The sequence below is a fragment of the Chiroxiphia lanceolata genome, chromosome 2 (assembly GCF_009829145.1).
Source record: "Chiroxiphia lanceolata isolate bChiLan1 chromosome 2, bChiLan1.pri, whole genome shotgun sequence".
In the NCBI taxonomy this organism is placed as follows: domain Eukaryota; kingdom Metazoa; phylum Chordata; class Aves; order Passeriformes; family Pipridae; genus Chiroxiphia; species Chiroxiphia lanceolata.
This window is the reverse complement of record NC_045638.1, coordinates 94,272,698-94,293,498: the sequence shown is the minus strand read 5'-3', so window position 1 is coordinate 94,293,498 and position 20,801 is coordinate 94,272,698. Positions and strand designations below refer to the sequence as shown.

Here is a 20,801-nt window from a genome sequence, read left to right as displayed (position 1 = left end):
TCAAATTCAAATTACAATCCAGAAGAGTGGAATGAATAAAGTGATAAACTGTAAAATTGTACCAGTACTTGACATATCTCGAAGAGGTCCTGTAGTGGATCTCTCCTCACTCCTCAACTCACCAACACTGTTTGCTACATTATTTTGAAATTGTACCTCACTGATTCACACTGAGTTTTCAGTATATTAAGAATACCTTCAAGTAACCTTGGTAACAGCAATCATTTAAGCTGTTGCAAAAACTGGTCAAAGCTCTTCTTTTAAAAAAGTCATATATGTGACTGCTCTTTCTGTTTGAAATGGAAAGGAGAAGCATGAATTACTTCACACATTTTTGGCAGAATTACTCCATGTCCATATAGGCTCTGAGTATCTCCAGGGATGGAGACTCTACAGCCTCTCTGGGCAACATGTTCCAGTGTTTACCACCCTGACAGCAGAAACTGGTTTTGTTCAGATTGAATTTCATGTGTTTTAATTTGTGCCCACTCTTCTTGTCCTGTCATGGGATGCCAAAGAAAAGAGCTGGCTCCCTCTTCTTTGCACCTTCCCTTCACATATTCTGTACACTGGTAAGATCCCCACTGATCTTGCAAAAGTCAGAGAGCTCTTGAGAAATACAGGGTCCAATACTGAATTATTCAGGTCATTGCAGATTAGCACATGCTATTCTACTTGGGGAGTCTTATGAAAAGTGGTATTGTCAAGGAAAAAGTTGGATTTTTTTTATTATTTGGTACTTAAAAAAAAAAAAAAGAAAGAAAACCAAAGTAAGTACTGTAATAATAAAAATGTAGTTGTCTGATGGAATCAACTATAACTGGAATGAAGACTAAACTTTCAAATGAATCAAGGGGAATCTACATGAGACTACAAGGCATCTTTCTGCAAGTGAAGGTAACAGGTCAACTAGTCTTGCTCTTCATTCGCGACTGGTCATCATCATCTCTTAAATAAAAAAAAAGAAAAATTATCTACTAAGATTAACTAAAGAATACACTTTCTGAGAAGGCAGAAACTGCTCTGGTTCTCCTGGAACAAAAATAGAACACAACAGGTTTCACAGTATTTTCTGTCAAGTTTTTCCCTTGACATTAATCTGTAATAGATGAAGTTCCCCAAAGAATTTTTAATCCAAGAACAGGGTTCATGGAGGTAGGGTAATGGTATGTATCCTCCTGCAATTAAAGAAAAGCTACAGCTCACAATAATTTCTTCCTTACCAAACAAGAAGGGGGAGATTTATGAACCTGGAATAAGCCCTGTGCTCCACTACAAATAGCATAAAGATATTAATTTTATGTTCTTGCAATCAAACTTTCATAGGAGAAAAAGATGGATGATATTCAGCTCCAAAAGACACCTTAGTTACGCCCCAATACCAAGACAGCTGCTGTCCACACCTGGCTTCACTATGCAAAACTGCGCTGAGTCATTTATGACCAAACCCACACTGTTGCAACAGCAGAGGAAAAGGAAACTGCCAAGGGTTTCAACAAATCCCAGTGGAATAAAAAGCCCTTTACGACAACCATTATTACTGCTGAACCTTTGCAAAAATGTAGAAATCAGTTAGAAGTAAGGACACCAAGGGTTCAGAAGCTCCAGTTGGTAACGACTGAACTAGAGAGAAAAGAAGGTGGTTATATTTAAATCAGAAAGCTCTACAAAGCCATGGCTGCAGTGCTGTAGTGATCTTCCCTGGGAGAATGGTGCAAGTTTATAAGGAAATGTGTTCCTAAAAGTCTGATGTTTATGCCTTACCAGATGGGATAATTAATACTTCTGCAAGCATGACTGCACCTCTTCAGAAAGTTGTGAGAGGTGTGCCAAATAGTTTTTAAAAAAATTCATGGTGTAGGCATCTCAAGCAGTAAACATGGGTCAGCTTGAAATAATACTTCAAGAGGTTTGTGGTAGAAAGCAAAATAAACTTACCTACTTTATCTACACTTCCTTTCAAAAACCCTTGTCAAACAATGAAAGCCAACTAAATATAGAGATTTCTTCTATTCACAAGCACAAGAGGAGCTATACATCAGGAATAGGAAGATACCCATTGTCACCGCTGACATCAATATAATTGCTCATCAACTTTTTTTTACACTGCCTGCCTGCAAGCACTGGAAGTGATGAATTACATGAGGCACAGAAACAGCCAAGTTGTGATGTGGGGGGACATCAGGGAAAAAAAAAAGTCAGGAGACTTCCCCTAGGGCTGAGGACAGAACACCCATGTGAAAGCCCATGTCAGATGCAGGTAGGTCATCAGCACAGGACCGCATCCAATAAAATGAAACACACTCTCCTACAGCTTATTCTCCCGGAAGAGATGGCTCCTCTCTCCCCATTAACTACTATGACTGGATTTATTTTATTTCAGAAACTGAGCCCAAAATAGTACCTTGACATTTGAGCATGAGCCATATATTATAATTGCAGTCTATACTTAGCATTAGGCTCAGTAAAACTGTCAGGAGCCCAAAAAGTTACACATGAATAGGATTCCTGATACTACTGAGCTTGTTTTTTCATACATTTTTTCCCCTTGCTCCCCCTTACCCACAGAACTATGAGAAGAAGATTTTATTATTCCTCCTAAATTACCATGAAATGCCAGTTTTGGTGCAAGAAATAATCACACAGTGCAGTAGGAACCAAAAAACTCAAACTGAACACCACCCCCACCCCCATCTCCCATTCCTTTCCTGCAGTTTTCACAAGTTAGTTGATTCATCTCATATACTCTAAATAGCAGCATATGGAAAAATATTTCCGGTAAAGAAAACACAAGGCAGATTGGCAGGTGCTGCCCTCCCCATGTCCAAGGCTGCTCAGACAATTACTGCTGCTTCATTCTTCTGAAAAAGATGGTTTTTTGAGGAGTAGGGGGAAGGTACTAAATGGAAACCTTCAGGAGATAGTTATCTTGGAAACAAAACAATTATACTTCTGAGAGTCACTTTTTGCAGGGGGAATAAAGAGCAACCACCGTCTGCGAGAACTCTGCTTGAAGATGTTTTAGTCTGGGGGCATATCCCAGGCAGTTTTACCTTGATGGTTCTGGAAAGCTGCTAGAGCTCAGGGGGCCAAGAACATCCCCAAAATGCCAAGCATTCACAGGGAGCACGGCAGTCCTGCAGACACCACTGCTTCACTGTAGGCTGTGTGCACAAGATTGGAGATTTATGAAGGAGTTTGTCCTGACTGCAACTCAAAAAAAAAAAAACCAAACCCAAACTCGCTCCTGAGGTCTAAGAGCTCCTTCTTTCAAGCTGCATTCAGCAGGATCTGACTTGCACAGTGGATTTTAAATAAGGAAGTGGCAACTGCAACCCTCCCGGGCCACTGGAAGAATCCATCAGGTACTAGACTGTACGACCGCTCTGAGGCAGTAGTGTTTACTTGTACATAATTTCCTTATGTGGCCACTGATGAAATCCACACTGTCACTGTGCCCGCTTCAGAAAACAAGCACATTTCTGAAGGTGATGTCACTTGAAAGCCAGTAGGAGTATGAATTTTAATGAGTATATTGGGTTACCCACTTGAGATATCCCAGCGATGGGACAACCTAACATTTGGAATAGCTAGCAAGAGCTAAAAACACGGAGGGAAAGTCACCATTCAAGATGAAAATTTGGAAAAAGCACTGCACATGATTTCTCTCCTGTAATAGCGTAAGTATTCAACGGGAATGTACTCTGGTTAAATTATTTCTTCAGATGAAGCTCCAAGACAGTATTTCCCCATATCAAATATCATTTTGTCAGGGTAAGTGGTTATAGATCTCTCTTTCCAAGCCAGATTGAGAACATCTGGAAAGACCACATTTAAAGAAATAGGAACAAGACAAAGAAGCTTAAAAGAAGGGGACTGTCTTTTGATTCACACGGATGTGATGCTGTGGTTCTAGAGGGGCACAGTTTTTCAGAGCAGTTTGCAAATATGCAGTAAGTCTGGAGAAACTCCAGGTGCAACTGGATAGAGAAAATCTTGCAAGACTGCTTGAAATTAAGCTACATGAAGGCTGCTGAAAGTGAATAAAAATCTGTCAAGAGCCAAAAATGCTTGTGATGCAGCAAGGGACTGAAGATGTTGGGCAAACGGCTGCAGGAAGGACAATCTGTGCCAAGTGACGTATAACAGAAATTCTATTTTCATGAACACAGCTACCAAGGGGATATCATCAAGAACTGCATAAGAAAGGAGGATTAGTTTAATGTGATGGCATTTTGAAGTCATCATTATCCAGTCTAATGCAAAAAACTTCATAGTCAGGTGTAGCATCCACTTGCTGTGTTGCAAAATGAACTCCGAATAATCAAAGCTGAGTAAGCAACTGAAAAATTTATCTTGGCTCAAAAAAATGGACAACTGTGACTCAGTCATCTGGAATTGATAAGAACCAGCAGTAAAGTTTCTAAGCTGACCTCTCTTGCAATGGAACTGAGTAAATTTAAGGGATGAAAGTAAGATGCATTTCCAAATGTGGGGATAAATATTTTCTTCCTATAGCCCTTTTTGGGAGTTCAAAATACTCCATTTTCCTGGCCCCTAAGTTTCAGACATACAGTTCCAACAAAGCTACCTGGAGAGCATGACTCCCAGACAGTCAAAAAGCAGCTCACAGGTCCCAGCCTGCAACCTTCTATCAAGTTCTCCGCTGTTCTACAAGTGCTCCACTTCTCCTACAGCCAGCTAGCTAACAAATCTGTTACAATGAAAGCTTTAAATACTAGTATTCTGTGGCAGCAAAGGGAAGAGGTGGACACCATCTATCATATTTTTTTAACTAATCCTACTCTAAAGGAAATCTTATACAATGTGACATTTGACATGCTGCACCCAAGATTTAACATTTCTGGTAATTTTTATGCTGCAGGATTGCATGTGTCTTCAGCTGTATTGAGGCTGCGAAACCCAAACCCACTCACATGGGTTGCTTCTCTTATGCCAACCTTTCAAATCTAAGTTGAATTTAAGCATCATTCTGGAAGGGCAGAGGAGCACGATGTTTCATGTCTTCTTTGCAGATTTCGAAACCAAATCTGCTCAATTTGGTTATTGGTCATTTTTAAGGGATACACAGTAGATGGGATGGATCCCTGCCAACAGTTGGCAAAATGGAAAATTAGGACCTCATTTTCTACTTTTTCCTAATTTTCAAACAGTGAGGAAAAATTACTTGAAATTTGATGTAAACGTGCTTTCTCTCTCTCCCTACTCCCACTATGAGAAATACTTGTCAGTGAGTACAGCATTACAAGGGAAGCACCTCGTTACCCAATTCATGCACTTTCCAAGACAGTTTCTCAGAGCTGTTGATTTCAAATGCAATATTCTCAATTATAACTCTCTCTGTATTCTCACCTTCACCTTCTGTTAGGGCTTTTCTGAAAAGTTCATAAAAGCTTCACAACAGAAGATCTGGTAGACAAGGGCCCTGAAAAACAGTCCACTTCTGCAGTTTGCACTCAGCTTCTCTTCCAGTGCTGCCTTCAGAATATATGCTGCTTCAGCAATAAATACACTGGCAGAAAAACATTCATGGCACCCACCCATTCAGGCTCACATTTTAAAGATACTTCTTTAAAAGTTCAGCAAACATCCTTTTTTGTGATTACTGCTGCAAGATCTACAGCATTTGTTCTCTCAGACTTTTCTAAAACATACTGTCTCAGCACTGGAACTTTTTTATTGAAGAGACCAGGTTTCCTGTAAAATGGAGTTATCCCTACATTTGTTTCACTTAACTTAATGTGTAGTGGGTTACACAGGCACCAGAGGATGAGAAAACCCCACCACAACACAGGTATGAATGATCATTAAGTATCTCCCTTAAGATAAGGAAATTATGCAGAATTTTGTTTCTGCAGGGGTGAAAATCATAATCTCAACCTATAATTTATTGAAGTATCCTTTACAGTGGATACTTCCTGAGAAATAACATTAGTTTGCAAGTATTGTCACTACTGTGAGTTAGTCAAGAAAAGTTACCACCACAGATGGTACATAGGCTACCAACAATTTTATTAAAGTACTCCTCTGCTTCAATACAACTGGTATAAACAAAGAATCACCACAACTGGAACACATACGTGCTATGAAATTACCAGTTCACAGATGTTTTCTTCAATACTGCAGGACTGCTGATCTTAACAGCTTCTAGCAAAGTTTCAACCAAACCACAAATCTCTGCTTGACAAGCAGGTCAGTAATAAGAGAACATCTTTCTCCTGATTATTTTACTTCTACATTGTGAATATCAAAGCAATGGCAGGGCAGAGCACTGTGGTTTTGCTAGAAAGGTCTCTCTACTCTCAGATTTCTGATTGAGCCATGGATAGTCACTGTGATATAAAGAGTTGGAGTTACAAAAATTCAGATGAAGGTTGGTCTCTTCTCCCAGGCAACTAGTGACCAAACAAGAGGACAGTCTTAAGCTGTGCTGGGGAGGTTTAGTTTGGACATTAGGAGGAATTCCTTCACAGAAAGGGTGATTGCTTGGAATGGGCTGCTCAGGGAGGTGGTGGAGTCACCGTCCCTGGACTGGACGTGGCACTCAGTGCCATGGTCTAGTTTACATGGTGCTGTTTGGTCACAGGTTGGACTTGATGATCGCAGAGGTCTTTTCCAACCTAACTGATTCTGTGACTAGATGTAGTTTCTCAGGATTGCAGAATCAAGAAACAAACGAGGACTTCTCAAAAATTCCAAAGGCAAACACTACACATTCATTATCACATGAATTCCTGAGGAACTCTGGTTATCTAAAGAGTTCACAGGGACCACTTCACATCTCACAAAAGCAGAGCAGCAAAAGCAGCACACAGCTCCAAGACACTTTTCAAAAGGAAAAAACACTGTTACTTGTGCCATTCTCAGTCCTACCTCTGAGAGCAGATCTAGTTTTCCACTAGTGTTTCCTATGTAAACTGACCCAACTCGGATAAATTGAGTTTGAAATACACCGGGCAGAAAGGCAATACGGAGAAATAGAGAAAGTTGTAGCAGAAGTAGGTGCAAAACATGGAGCTCCCAGAGGAAAATTGCTGACTGGAGGATTCCCAGCAGGAGACACAGAAACCCACCATAACAGAAGCCACGTTTGCGTGGTCAAAAGCTGGAAGAGATGTGGTGAGAGCCTAGAAAGGTCACAGCACATCCCACTGAGCCTCACCAGCCCACATCCTCCACGCAGGAGAACGACCATTCAGTGCTGGTTCATATCACACACACTGTTAGGACACGGACAGAGACACCACAGCTCTTCTAGCTAATAACACAGACACAAGTAGCAAGTTCTACTCTTTTGCCCATACATTTTGAGGAGCTTTTCACATGCATGCCACACACATACAGTATACATCAAGCTAGTTAGTTAAGTGGCAAAATGAAAGAGGAAATTCTTTTAATACAGTCCCCTTGTGGTGATGAAATCAATAAAGCTGATCAGCATGTGCACACATCCTCTGTAACAAATGCCATCTTATTATATGCATACCATAGATTCAGAGGAAAAATATCCTGTTTTCTCTGGAAATCTTGTTTCTTTCACTACAGAAGCTGAAGCAGAAAGAGTGCTGGGAAGTCAGACAACAATCCTTTAGTCCATGAACTATTCTTACATGCCTCCAATTTGAGAACCACAGAACATTCACAGCTTTCCAAATGAAATAAATCAAGATGTGCTTGGACATAAGTGATATATAAATGTTATGTATTCTGAAACATTAGGTCTTTTACTTTCAAGAGCAAGACTCTTTGGGTGGAAGGTACCTTTGCCCTACACGTCCTGAATTCCCTATCTGCAAAAACAAGTGCCCTTTCTCACCTTTCATCTCAGAGAGCTAGAAGGAAGAAGAGAAGGCAACTACATATGTGAAGACTCCGGCACGAGGAATTTAATAACACTGTTTTCAAAGCCAAGTACTAACTGCATGCAACAAAGGCAAAAGAGTCAGATTCTTAAAGAATGAAAATCATACGTTAATAAATATTGACTCAGTATGTAAGCACTTTTTCCAAGCACACTGAAAGTGCAATCCTTTATCAGGGAAAAAAACCCTATATAATTAAAAGATGACATATGACTATGCATGACTGTAAGAACAAATAAAGATCATCAGGTTCTCAAAAAAGCATGAGAAGTGTTTTCAAACACCGCTTACATGCAAACCCCTGTACAATGGTGACAGAATATATGTGTGTTCACAGGTTTTTAACAGTGCATGTTTTCATGTTGATTCCCAAGGAATAATGCAGTCAAAACAACTCTTAAAATTCCATACCTTGATTATTTCCACCAACTGATCCACACCACTGTCACCTGGAAAGATCGGTTGTCCTAGTAACAGTTCAGCCAATACACAGCCTGCTGACCACACATCTAAAAACAGGAAAAGTGGAACACAGGGAAAGGTATCAGTAAAAGATACATATGAGGCCATTTATATAAACCCCAGCAATTTTAGGCTACTTACTTTATTCTTTGCCATGTTTGATAGTATACGTATCAGAGCTAAAAATAAAAAACATTCCTATCCAAAATGTTAGTCTAGAAAACACAGATACCTAGAATAAAGCAATGATGGGCAAACAGTCTTAGAAGTCAAACTGCGAGACAATGAGAAATGGAAAATAATACTAAATGCCATAATATATTGACATTAAAACTTACACATGTAGGGAAAAGACCAGAGAATGTTTGCCATCTGTAAATTAAGAATTTCCCCAAACTCTATGTTGTTTTTAAATGAGACTGATCACGAACTATGCATAGGTATCATCTGCCACAACGGCTGATGTTTTTACAGTTTTCAAGTATTGAATAGACTCAGTTTTTCACACATATATTGAAAGCATATATACACTAGCAGATGAACCAGTACTGCAAGTATTACCGGTATCCTGCAGAACATGATGACTAAGGGATCTGTGAGACAGCATCTATAACTCTGTCACCTCAAGATCCAATCTTTATCCCAACTCCATTTGCAAACTTGGATAGACAACAGAACTGCAAGTCATAGATCACGTCAACAGCATCCTTAGAAGAAGAGCCATCAACTAAAAAGCCATGAGTAGTCCCTAGCAGCTCTTCCTCCTACATGAAGAAATTTTTCCTACTCTATTACATGTGTATCTCCTTAAATAATTTGGCAATTGAATACTACAGCAGTAATTTAAGAATGTATCTAAGACTACTATGGAATATAGCATATTATTTTTTGAAACATAATTACCTAAAATGAAAAATCTAACAAAGCAAATGCAGTAAACACTGTTTAACAGATGTTTATGAGAATCTGATGTAACTGCACACCAAATAAGTGGAATTTTAAGCTGCTCAACACAGTAGAAGTATTGCACTCTGATGCAGAGATAACTGCCTCTCCAAAAAACCAGACTGACTATAAGGTTTTCTAGAAAGTCATCAACAAATATGAAACCTTCTGATAAAATCTTCTCTCAAACAAGCAATCAGCAACAGAAGATTTGTAAAGCCTACAACACTGTAACTCCCCAAAAGGGAAAACCAGTCCCCTTCCATCCAGATTTCTTTGAACTCCCACCTACTTTTATGAGCTAACCTTCCCCCATGAGATAACAGCAGTGTCACCATAAGTCAAACCCCAGAGAATTTACCTCCTGAGGCCTGTTCCACCTGAGATAATTCATGCTAAAACAGAAATCTTTATGTCCTAATGTATTTAAACTATGTCCCATCCCCAGAAGTGTTCAAAGCTGGGCTGGATGGTGCTTTGAGTAACCTGGTCTAAAGGGTGATGTCCCTGGCCATGGCAGGGGGGTTGAAACTCAGTGATCTTTAAGGTCCCTTCCAACCCAAGCCATTCTATGACTCTGGTTCTATGAAGCAGGATACACACAACACTGTCAGTTATGGCTAAAGGTCTGAGTTCAGAAAACGTCTCTATCAGTTCTCTAAAGTCTATTATCGCTTTGTCACAACCACTACAGACTGGTGCAAAAATAACTAAAAAAAGCTTTCAGGAATTCAAAATTTATAACAAAGCAATCTACAAGTTAGAACAGAGTTTCCCTTCCCTGATTTTTAAAGGAAAGAGAGAGTGGCTATGCAAAAATACTTCCCTCTCTTCACAAGAAAGATATGATTGAATTGAAACATACAGCAGACAAACAGCACTGCTCATTACTGCAGCTTTTGAAATCATTCACCTCCAAGTCAGATGGATGCACTTTTACCTAATGTCTTAGTACAAACACCACACCAATGAAACAGCAACCAGAAATAATTTGAAAGCTTACTCTTGAAATTCAAAAAGTCAACATACCAGATGATGCTTTTTCCTCTTTTAGTCACATTTAATAAAAGTTGATATGGTCACCGAGGTGTTAAGATCTCTTTCGAACAACAAATGAAGAAGGAATCACATAAATAACATTTGATTGCATCCAACTGCTAAATGATAGCTTCTGCTGTTAGACTAACACGTACAGTACTTTTTGTGTCATCCCATGCATAATGGGTTTAGAGGAAATTACACAAAAGTGCAACAGAGGATAGCATAGAGTTCTTCAGAAGTACTGAAGAAACAGATTAAATGAACTAAGCAGTCAGAGGACTGTAACTTAAAAATCTATTTAAAGGCACCTTAAAGGGTTTTGAAAGAGCTGAGTCCTTTACGCTGCCTTTTACAAAACAAGTGGTTACCCCAAATCTATAATCATTATTTACAACTTCAATCCTTATTTTGCACTGAAAAAGAAATAACATACATGGGAAGGAAAAATATTTAACATAATATACACAAACCCAATGCTGACACAAGAGTAAGTCATCATTCACAACTCACTTCCTTTTAAAATTCTGAAACTATGCTAAACATGACTTTTTTCAAATTAGACTGTGGTTTTTTAAAACTGTTTTAAATAACCGTTTGGTTTGGCTGCTCCAGAAGCTGGCTTTTGCTGTTTTATCTTTTCCCAGTTTCCCTAAATGTCTTTGCACTCCAACAGCCAATTTTGGACAAGTTTGATGGGCAGAAGTCTTGAAATCCATCACAGAAATTTTGTAAAAACAGTGGGAGAGCATGTATCAGTGTTACTGCTGAGGAGAGAGGAGGGCTCAGTTCCTGTGGGAAGCACCATGTTTGCCCCAGCCCTGCCAAACTGTAACTGCAAACAATTCAAAGAATGTGCAGGTCCTTGCTCAAGCAAGAAGGCCAAGCACAAACAGCAGAGGGTACCTGAGAAAGCTAAGGGCATCATATGGGAAGAGAGATAAAAAAGAAAGAATGTAGGTCATGAGGAAACAGCTGGTAATGTCTGAGGGATACTTGCTACATTCATGGTAGGTTTAATCCATCAAATATACACATCTATCAGAAACCTATGTAGTAGTTCCTTGTGCACTGAAATCTTCCAAATCAGGTATTTTAACGTCTTGTTAGAAGTCTATTTACTTTTCCTTGATTTTCCTTGCTAACACTTCAAACACACATTGAAGTAAAACACAGGCATTCCAGAATCCCTAGCTTTTTTCCAGGCATGTAATTTCACCAACTTCCAAATTAGGACTTGGGCAATGTTCCCTGGGCAAGGAAGTGAACAAATCCTTGAAGCATCCTCAACAAAAGCCAGAGAGCGGAGGCTAACTTGAGCAGCTCCAAGCAGGAACAGAAACAAAACAATTTATACAGATGTTTATATAACTCTGGTGAGCCATGCACAATAAGGAACAAACTAAGAAATTTCATCTCTGATGAAACTTGATGAAATTTATGCCATTGACTTTAACAGGACTAAAATGTGGCTCCAGGACAGTTCGACCTTTTTTTTTTTTTTTTATCCCCACCCTTTAAATCTGGCATTTTAAAATTTATGTATCAAATCAGGATATACCATTTTCCTCAAGTCTGAAGTAAACAAAGTACTAAATTCTGTATTTAATCATTAAAGACATGTTACTTATGGGAAGTGATAAGGTATCAATTTTTGATAGCTCCTTCTCAGATACTTTTCTGTCTTAGCACAGTCAGAGCTAATCATTATAGGTTAATAATATTTTGGAGGAAGCTTGTGGTGTAACTACTTGCTCCCATGGGAGCAGAAGCATTTTCCGAACTGTCTCTTTTCAGTATGTGTAATTTAATTAAAGCAAACTAGGATTGTCATTCACATGCTTTAAACTAGGTAATAAACAAGGTAAGAGAGAATCTTAACAGAAAACAAGTCAACAAATTCTTATGTCAAACTAGCTGGGACAATGTGAAATTTTAAGAGAAAATACTGAAAGCTATTCATTTTAAGAAAGCAGGCAAGGGTACTTTCTTCACACCTTCAGTGACATGTAGTCTGAACAATACAGACAATAAACACAACTGCCAGCCAAAAGCAACCTTCAAGTAAGCTTATTTCAGATAGCTTTCACACATTATAATGGTAGCTAATGCCACATCTTTCCTAGACTGGAGGACACTTAAGACAAATACCATTATCACCTGACCTACCTCCATTAATTCAAGCACACAAAAATTCATATATAGCCTCTTATACTACAAAACTTTAATTAAATTAAATTTCTAGTACTTTACGGATGCTCACAGCTGCTAGATGCACATTGACTAATAATATAATCTGTATGATACCCTTGCTTTTGAATGCATTCTAGCAGTAGAGAACATAAGAAAAGGAATATTTCTCTTTCTCTCAGGAAGAGGCATCTGGGAGGAACACCTGCAAAATACACTCCTTGGCTTTAATTCTACTAGTGTGCAATGGCCATTTTGAGTTGTCTGCGAGAGAATACCCTGTCCAATGAATTTCACTTTTTGTAATCTCAAACTCTACTTATCCAAGCTGAAAAGTTGGCCCTCTTCTTCCCAGAATGAGCAGCTTTCATTAGCTCCTCTAACTTGTTATATGGAGGAAGTGAAGGAGGAAAGGGGAAAAAAACCGGTTTATCACATCCATTTTGTACAAATTAAGAACTTTCATTTATCTCATGCTTTATGGGGCATATTTACCTTTCTACTTTTTTTATTACTCTCATCTATTCCTCTTTGCCTCACTATCCCTTAATCTCGATGGACTTCCTCCATTTTGGAGGTGACTCAAAGTTGCTGTTCTGTAAACTGTGGAAACAAACTAGCAGGAAAGAAACCAAGAGTCAGAAAAGCAGCTCTGGGAAGTCATAAAATTAGCAGCTTCTAGCTGCCAAATACCAGACCCCAAAGTGCTTTTCACTGCTGCTTGTTTGAAACAAATTTTGGGATGTCACAGCAAGAGCAAAAATCAGGATTACATGCACGCATGCTATGTTGGTGCAAGTTTTGCACATCAAGTCACAGATAGCAGAGACAGAGTAAGGCTGAAACAGGAAAATGCTTGAAAAGACATGTTTGTTCCAGTATTTGGAACAAAAGCTAAACACAGGTATCCCTATTCTTTTGCAATGAAGAGATGAAACTACAATGACAGGTGATAGAGTAGTTCTGTGAATCAACATGTGCTTATTTTCAGCACTGGAAATTGCCATCTGACAGAGGCAAACACTTTTTATCGTTTGGCAACAGTTTTGGGACACACCTTCTAATGGTTCTTCCCCAAGAAACTCTGAGTTAGGCCAGCTACATATGCCTGCAGAGGGGCTTATGCTCCAGACTGCTGAAATCAAATACTCTCTCCCTCTGTCTTAGCACTCACTAGGAAAGTGAATGAACCACTTCATGATACTTATTTTTGGACACCCCAAGAGAAGCCAGCAATAGAGCCATGCAGATCAATCTTTCCCTGCCAGTAGCTATAAACGTTCCCTCTGGAATGCTCCCAACTCCTGCCAGTGCAGTGATGGAGAAAACACACTGAGCCCAGCAGACCCTTGTTATGCCAAAGCACCACCACATTTTGGTGAGCCCTCCACTGCCCTGCCACCTAACCTACTGAAAAAAGGCATGTCGTGGGGGCAAAGCTCAGCTGCACAGCTGCTTTTTACACAAAAGGATCACATGGCAACACAAACATCTGCACTCACCCCTGCTCCAGTGCCTACATTTGTCCCAGGACAATGTAGGGGAATGTGGGCAGCCATCCCATGGTTTTTCAGCAGGCAGCATCTCCCTTATGACCCGAACTGCCAGCAGTATGCCATCAACGTACTCTGAGATGCTGTAACACACACAGACTGGCAAAGGAGAAGCTTCAGCCAAAAAACTGTCAAAGGACAGCTGAAAGAGCTTGGTTTGAAAAAAAACAAACCAAAGCCAAACCACACAAAAACCCCAACGAAACAAAAACAAACAACAACAAAAAAACCCTCCTGTGTATCAGCTGCAGGAAATAAATGACGTACCATCCCCAGCAAGCTTTAGGGACATGCACACATCTGCAGAATTCATAGTCATAGGTGCACAAAGGCCCAAACTGTACAAGCTATGAAGACACCCAGTTGAAATGGATACTTGTGCCTGACCACTGAAAAAATCCCATAAAACTGTAACACAGGCAGATGACAGAGCAGTTATGGGCCTGGATTTGTAGCTATTTGGCAACAGCGGCTATTTAAAAACTTGAATAGGTCATTTCCCAGGTCATCACTTTAAAAATAGAGTCCCAGGTCTGCTGGAGGCAGACAGAGAGGCATTAACTGCAGTAAATGTGATTTGATGCTACTCTTACTATGGTGTATATTTAAATACAGCACTAATGCAGTACTTCACAAAAGTTAAAAAAACTCCTGGCTGTGAATTATTTTTTGAAGGGTTGCTTTGGGTTAGAATTTAAGTCATGCATTTTGAGGAAATAATCAAGATCCTACAATTCAAAAGCCAGTTTATAGTTTTCTTGTGACACCCACGATGAAAAGATACATTCTGGAACAAACTTTACGTTTCTGCCACACTGAAGAGCAAGGCCAAATTCAGGTGTTTAAAGACAACCTATGTGAAGCCAGACAGTGCAATGCCATTCCTGGTTACAGTGATGACTGAAACACTGATGTAACACATTACAAGATGACTAACTATGGAAATGGTCATGATGCAGCTGGCTGTGCTGACACTCTGGGGCCATCGGTGCCACTGCCTAGTCTTAAAAAGCACTTCCTGCTCAGAAATACTTCCAAAATTACCATATTACACCTCATTATAACCATAACCCCTGTAGTAACATTAGCAAACAACAAAAACCCTCAGAAAAACCTAGAAGCCTTGCAGATCACATACAAAAATTTCCACTTAGAACACTTTTTGGCTTCACTGACTTTACTTTTAATGTGGTTTTAGAGAGGATATTTAAACACCTTAATTGTAAGTTGACTTTTTGTTATCACACACACGCAAGTGGATTCTTATAGAGTGATAAAGGTTATAGCAGGAAAAGCTTGTTATGCTAACAATTCACAGGAAAACAAGAACTAGAAAACCAAGCATATCAACATTAAAACCAAAAAGTTTAAAATGCAGTATTATCACACTGTAGCATTTCACAGTTCCCTACACTTTGAGCAACGGATAAAGCGCTAATAATTAAGTGCTCCTTTCTCTCTTTTAATAAACCTATCTGTGCTTGTTGATTGGTTTTCCAACAAGCTGGCTGAGTTTGGATGAACAATCCTAAGTGAAATAAGGTAGAGTTCTCACTAAGCACTGTTGCTGCCTATCCAGCAAGAACTAAGGAATATTTACTACCACTGGAAACAACTAAACCCTTAAAATTTCTAACTTATTTGCAGAACGTGAAAACCATTAAATTTGTAAAAGCATTTTATTCCTTCTCAGTTCCCAAATGCAAAGATTCTGCTGAGAAAAAAGTGGAAGTTGGAAAGGACAGGAAGGAAGAAAGGAAAGACTATTAGCTGAACTTTTTTTTTATGCCATTCTGTGCAAATTTCAGAAAAAGGACCTTAAGGGACATGAGTTGGAGGGTTGGTACAAGAAAGACTGGACAAAACCTGAAATCCATGATTTATTTTTTTTGGCAGGTGAAAAATGGACTCCTCACTTCAGTATGTAATTTTTATTACAACTATTTTAGAGACCAGTATGTAAGACAACAAAAATGGAAAGCGCAGCTTGAAAAAGGGTCTGACAAATAGCGCAAGTTTAAAGTCATTACACAGTTGGAACAAGAGACACCTAACGGGCTTATCTATAAAACAGTCTCTTCTGGTGACACATAAAAGACTTGTTTTATGCAGTTATCCTCTGAAACAAGTTGTCTCTGCACTCTGATAATGCAGCTGAGAATCTATTAGCTCTCAGCTGGCAAAAAGATGTCAAAAGTGATCAGCCACCTTCCTCTCACTCATGAGCTCCTGACACTTTGCTTTTACCTGGGCCCTGCTGCTTATTTGACTACACAGCAATGCTGATTGCATTCATGTAGCAGAAAGTTAACCTGCCAAGTCTCTTGTCAGTTGAAGCTGAATCGGTGTATTAAACAACAAACTGTGAGATCCAGGGTATCCAAGGGCAAGAGTGGAGCTGGGGCCGCCATTTTTGGCAGCAACCAACCATATGTTCTGTCCTTTTATATTTATTGTGCCACTGCTTTCCCCAGACTTCTCTTGCTTCTGCTTCTTTTTCCTACTGGGGAGATATGTAAGTGTTGCTAAAATACATACCGAATGATAACCGAAGGGAAAAAAAATTAGTGAGAGCAGGTAAGTCTTCAGGAACACATTTTGGTGGGGTTTTTTTTCCCCCCTCAAAGAACTGCAGAGTTGAAACAAGCCAGCCAGCCACTCACTTTCACACTAGTTAGAACATAACAACTTTAAATATACTTTAAGTGGTTTTAAATACATTCTGCCAAGACTTGATCATGATCCTCAAATCCTTTTGAAAACATTAAACCTTGCCTAAGAGAATCAAGTCCATAAGCAAGGCAAAAAGTTCCTCAATATTGTGCTAAGGTGAGAGCCAAATCTAGTCTCCTTAACACTAGAACTCAGAAGGGGCGCAGGGAACATCTTGACTAAAAACCAGAAGTAGTTACTCACAACTACCCAACACGTTGCTGTTTAAGATTTTTCATTATCCTATTTATTTTTAGGACTCTACTCTAAGAAAACCTGTCCTCTAGCAAAATATTCAGCCTAATATTTCCATGACACAGCTATGTGTCCGGTATTAAAAAGAAGTCTTCTTCGTGTTCCAAATTAATGACTAAAAGACCACAAAAGTTAGCAGAACAAGTAGAATTAGAAGGACTGCTGTACACGATATAGTAAAACTGTAAGGAGAGTTTAAAGTCAATCATTAGGACGCATTTCCACCCCCCCCCATAAACTCTTTCCTAAAAGCCAAGTAAATAAATCACGGACTTATTTGTGTCTAAATCATAGCATATCAGAAGCAGTAACTGATTTTCTACAGTCATTCTTTACACTTGAAGTCATCAAAATACTTTTCTGGCTTGAGATTTCACACCTACTTTTAAACTAAATGGCAAAATTACATCGATATTTTTTTTCCTACTTTGTAATCAGATTGAAAAAGTCCCTTTCCTACTGTAACTGACACTGAAAACTTGAAAGGTGTAGAAATCACAGCAGCCATCTACAAAACATTTTTATTTCTTTAAGAAGTGGTCCTTAACCATTTACAACAAAAGTCAGTCCGTGGGGATTATATCTGAGATCTCTGTAAACCTTGACACTTAACTACCAAATAAAAACTCATGCAGTTGGGATAGATTTCAACAAATTCATGCACGTACCTATACTGGAGGTATAATCGGTGGCTCCAAAGATCAACTCTGGTGCCCTGTAGTACCGAGAGCAGATGTACGAGACATTAGGTTCTCCACGAACCAGCTGCTTTGCACTGAAAAGGAAATGGTAACATTTCAGTAGTGAATATTTTTACAGTATTGCTGTGCAGACTAACATCAAGCTTTGGCACTCTTTACCCACTCCCAATTCCTAACTGTTGAAGTACCATGTCCTTCTAAGCTGATACAAACCACCGACTCAATGATTCACTGTGAAATAAGTCCAATCCCTCAAGCATCTTCCTTATACTGGACACAGTAAAGGAAATTCCAACTACAATCTAACTGATAAATAGGGTCAGATTTTTGGCTAGTAGCTGCCTTTTTCCAGATACAAAGGTTTGTTTACAAAGGCAAAGAGGACAGAAAACAGTTCAGTCAAATGTAGTTAACTTTTAAGGTTCAAAATCTCTGGATACTCACGGGAAGCAAGTGGAGGGTTTATGTTTGTTTGTTTTTTTGTTGCTGTTGTTAGTTTGCTTTTTTGTTTGGTTGCTTTTTAATTTCCATCATAACGTTCTGTCTCTTTGCTATTTAAGGGAGCGTGGCATGAGGTAAAAGGGGTATGAGGAGGCAAAGGAAAATAAACTTTGCCATTATATTCACATGTTAATGGTCCACGATTAACATGAAGGCTTCATTTATACTGCAAGAGATCAGCCACAAAGGATATAACCTACAGTATTGCCTCAACCACTACTGTTGAAAGAATCCAAGAAAAGAATGGAGCATGAGAGGACATTACTTTTGGAACATGAGTTTGGACATATTATACTTCTTTCTTAATTAACAAGCAATTAAATTAGACAAAAAAGGAGCTGGAAAACAAAATTGCCCTTTCAGAAATATGACATTTAACTAAGCAGCACCGAACACTGCAGAGGGGCAAGCCAGTCAAATCTAGTGTTCAGCTTTTTAAACACTCCTTTAAGCCTTCAGGGAAGAAGGACTCCTACCACCCATTTTAAAAAGTCTCAGTTTTCTGTTTTCTATACAGAAACTACAGTTAAAAAATTCCCATTGATAACAGATAGTAAATACTACCTTTTTAATGCATTATTATTTTTGAGTTTCAGTGTGATTTGTATTTTGCTCCAACACTGGTGAGGCAGAGCTGAGAAGGAGATTCCCAAGCCACGAGGCATGATGATGCACTGCTTGAATAACCACCATCTGACATTCCCACTCACTATGGACAAGTGCATTTAGCAACAGTAGCTTCCATGACTTCTTCCATATATACCCTACCTATTTTAGTCTGCAAAGTTATAGTACAATCTAAAGACTGGACTTTCCAAGAGAGAAATCTGCCTCCTGCCTCAGTGTGGGTTTCCAGAATTTCTATATCAGTTCTAAGATGGGGGCTGGACTCTACATGCGACTCACTTGAACAGACACTGGAAATAAATGTGCCATCGGAAACTAGAATACAGATGTCCACTATCCAAGAGCTTCAACTGGAAGTCCCACTTCTGATCTTGAACCTCTATGGTATTGGCAACATGAGGTGAATTGGTGTACATGCAAGTAGACTAATAAAGAGTAACATTAGCCTTTTTAATATACGGTGCCACTGCACCTGTCCTCTCTTCCCAAAACACAGTTCGCTACAATATTTGGTTGTATTTTTCCATGGTGTAGTATTTTTCCCATATGACTGCATATTTATTTTATTTTTCTAATACCTGAAAACTTAACAGGCTTGAATTTTAATTCCTTCCCTCCTGATATCCCTTTCCAGCTTTTTCCCCCCGTCCTCCCACCCCGAACTCATTCTGAGGGGAAAACAGAATATCAGCAGTTCTCTTTCAAAGCTACAAATAAAGAAAGATCTTCTGAAGGACACAGAGGATTTCTTGGCAAAGTTGCACCCAGGTTCACTTGGAAGGAAGACCTCTTCACCAGGTTTCAGGTCACAGATATGCTTACCTTCCGAAGTCGCAGAGTTTTAGAACAGCTGTATCAGGGTCCAGCAAGAGGTTCTGTGGTTTTATATCCCGGTGGCAGATCCCAAAGGAATGGATATAGGCTAAACTCCGGAACAGCTGATACATGTACAACTGGAACACAGAAACACGAGTCCGATGGGGTAAACAATTAGTTCAGCACAAACTCTTATTAGAAGAAAAACAAAAGCTCTCAAAAAAGACCACACTGAATGTGTACTAGTGCTGTGAAGATGGACAAGGTATTTGTATACTTCCCCACTCTGTGCCACGTACCCACACATGTGGTTCATCTGTCCTTACAAAACTCAGCATAATGCCAAAAGAGTGCCAGTCTCCCAACATTTATAAATAACAGCAGTAGTAAAAAACATACACAAAATAAAGGTGTTTCAGTTTGCTTTATAAATCAGCCTCTTCATAGACATGAAGTATTCCAGGTTATGAAAAAAAACCCCAAACCAAACCAAACAAATGAAAAAATTGCCCCTCAAGAGCCAAAAGAAAACACTTTAAGTAGATGAAGTTATATTAAATGTTGCTCAGAGACAAGAACAGTGTCTCAGCCTGTCACTGAAGTGAACGTCCCAGTGCTGAGGGGACACAGTCAGATCTCTGGACAAAAAGAGAAGGCAAATAAACCCAAATGCTCAGAATAATTTTATGCAAGGTACAACAAATAAGCACACTGAGGGAGAGTTTCTTCTGCCCCCTTTCCAAGACTAACCCCTTAGCAAGGAAGAAGACACCAAGAAGAGATGTTACAAAGCCAAGAACTTCACAGGATAAGATTACAAGGCAAGGGGAGGATGTCCAGCTGCTGGAGCTACACGCTTGTGGGTTATGGATAACAAAGAGGTGCTGAATACAATTAGGGCTGTATAGCACATCTAGTCCTAAAGGCACAGAAACCCTGCTTTAAGGTTGACAGAAGGTTTACTTGCCAAGTTATTTGTTATTTTTGTTGTGTCCCCACAAGGTTCTGGTTAAAATCAAGCCATAGGCAGGACACTGCACCAGAGATGCATCTCCACGCTCTCCTTTTCTAAGTACATTCTCCACAAATCACCTTTAACTGTCTATAAAACCATGTGC

At 39.3% G+C, this 20,801-nt stretch overlaps 1 protein-coding gene across 2 annotated transcripts in view; it reads right to left on the bottom strand.

Annotated features, from left to right (window-relative positions):
* Window positions 1–20,801, bottom strand: part of GSK3B (glycogen synthase kinase 3 beta) — a 153,294-nt gene that overhangs the window by 33,932 nt on the left and 98,561 nt on the right. For both annotated transcript variants that reach the window (XM_032681081.1, XM_032681082.1), the window contains exons 5-7: window positions 19,690–19,820; window positions 17,707–17,813; window positions 8,295–8,392 (exon numbers count right to left, since the gene is read on the bottom strand). In XM_032681081.1, the coding sequence (XP_032536972.1) occupies window positions 8,295–8,392; window positions 17,707–17,813; window positions 19,690–19,820 (336 nt within the window). The remainder of the gene's footprint in view (window positions 1–8,294; window positions 8,393–17,706; window positions 17,814–19,689; window positions 19,821–20,801) is intronic.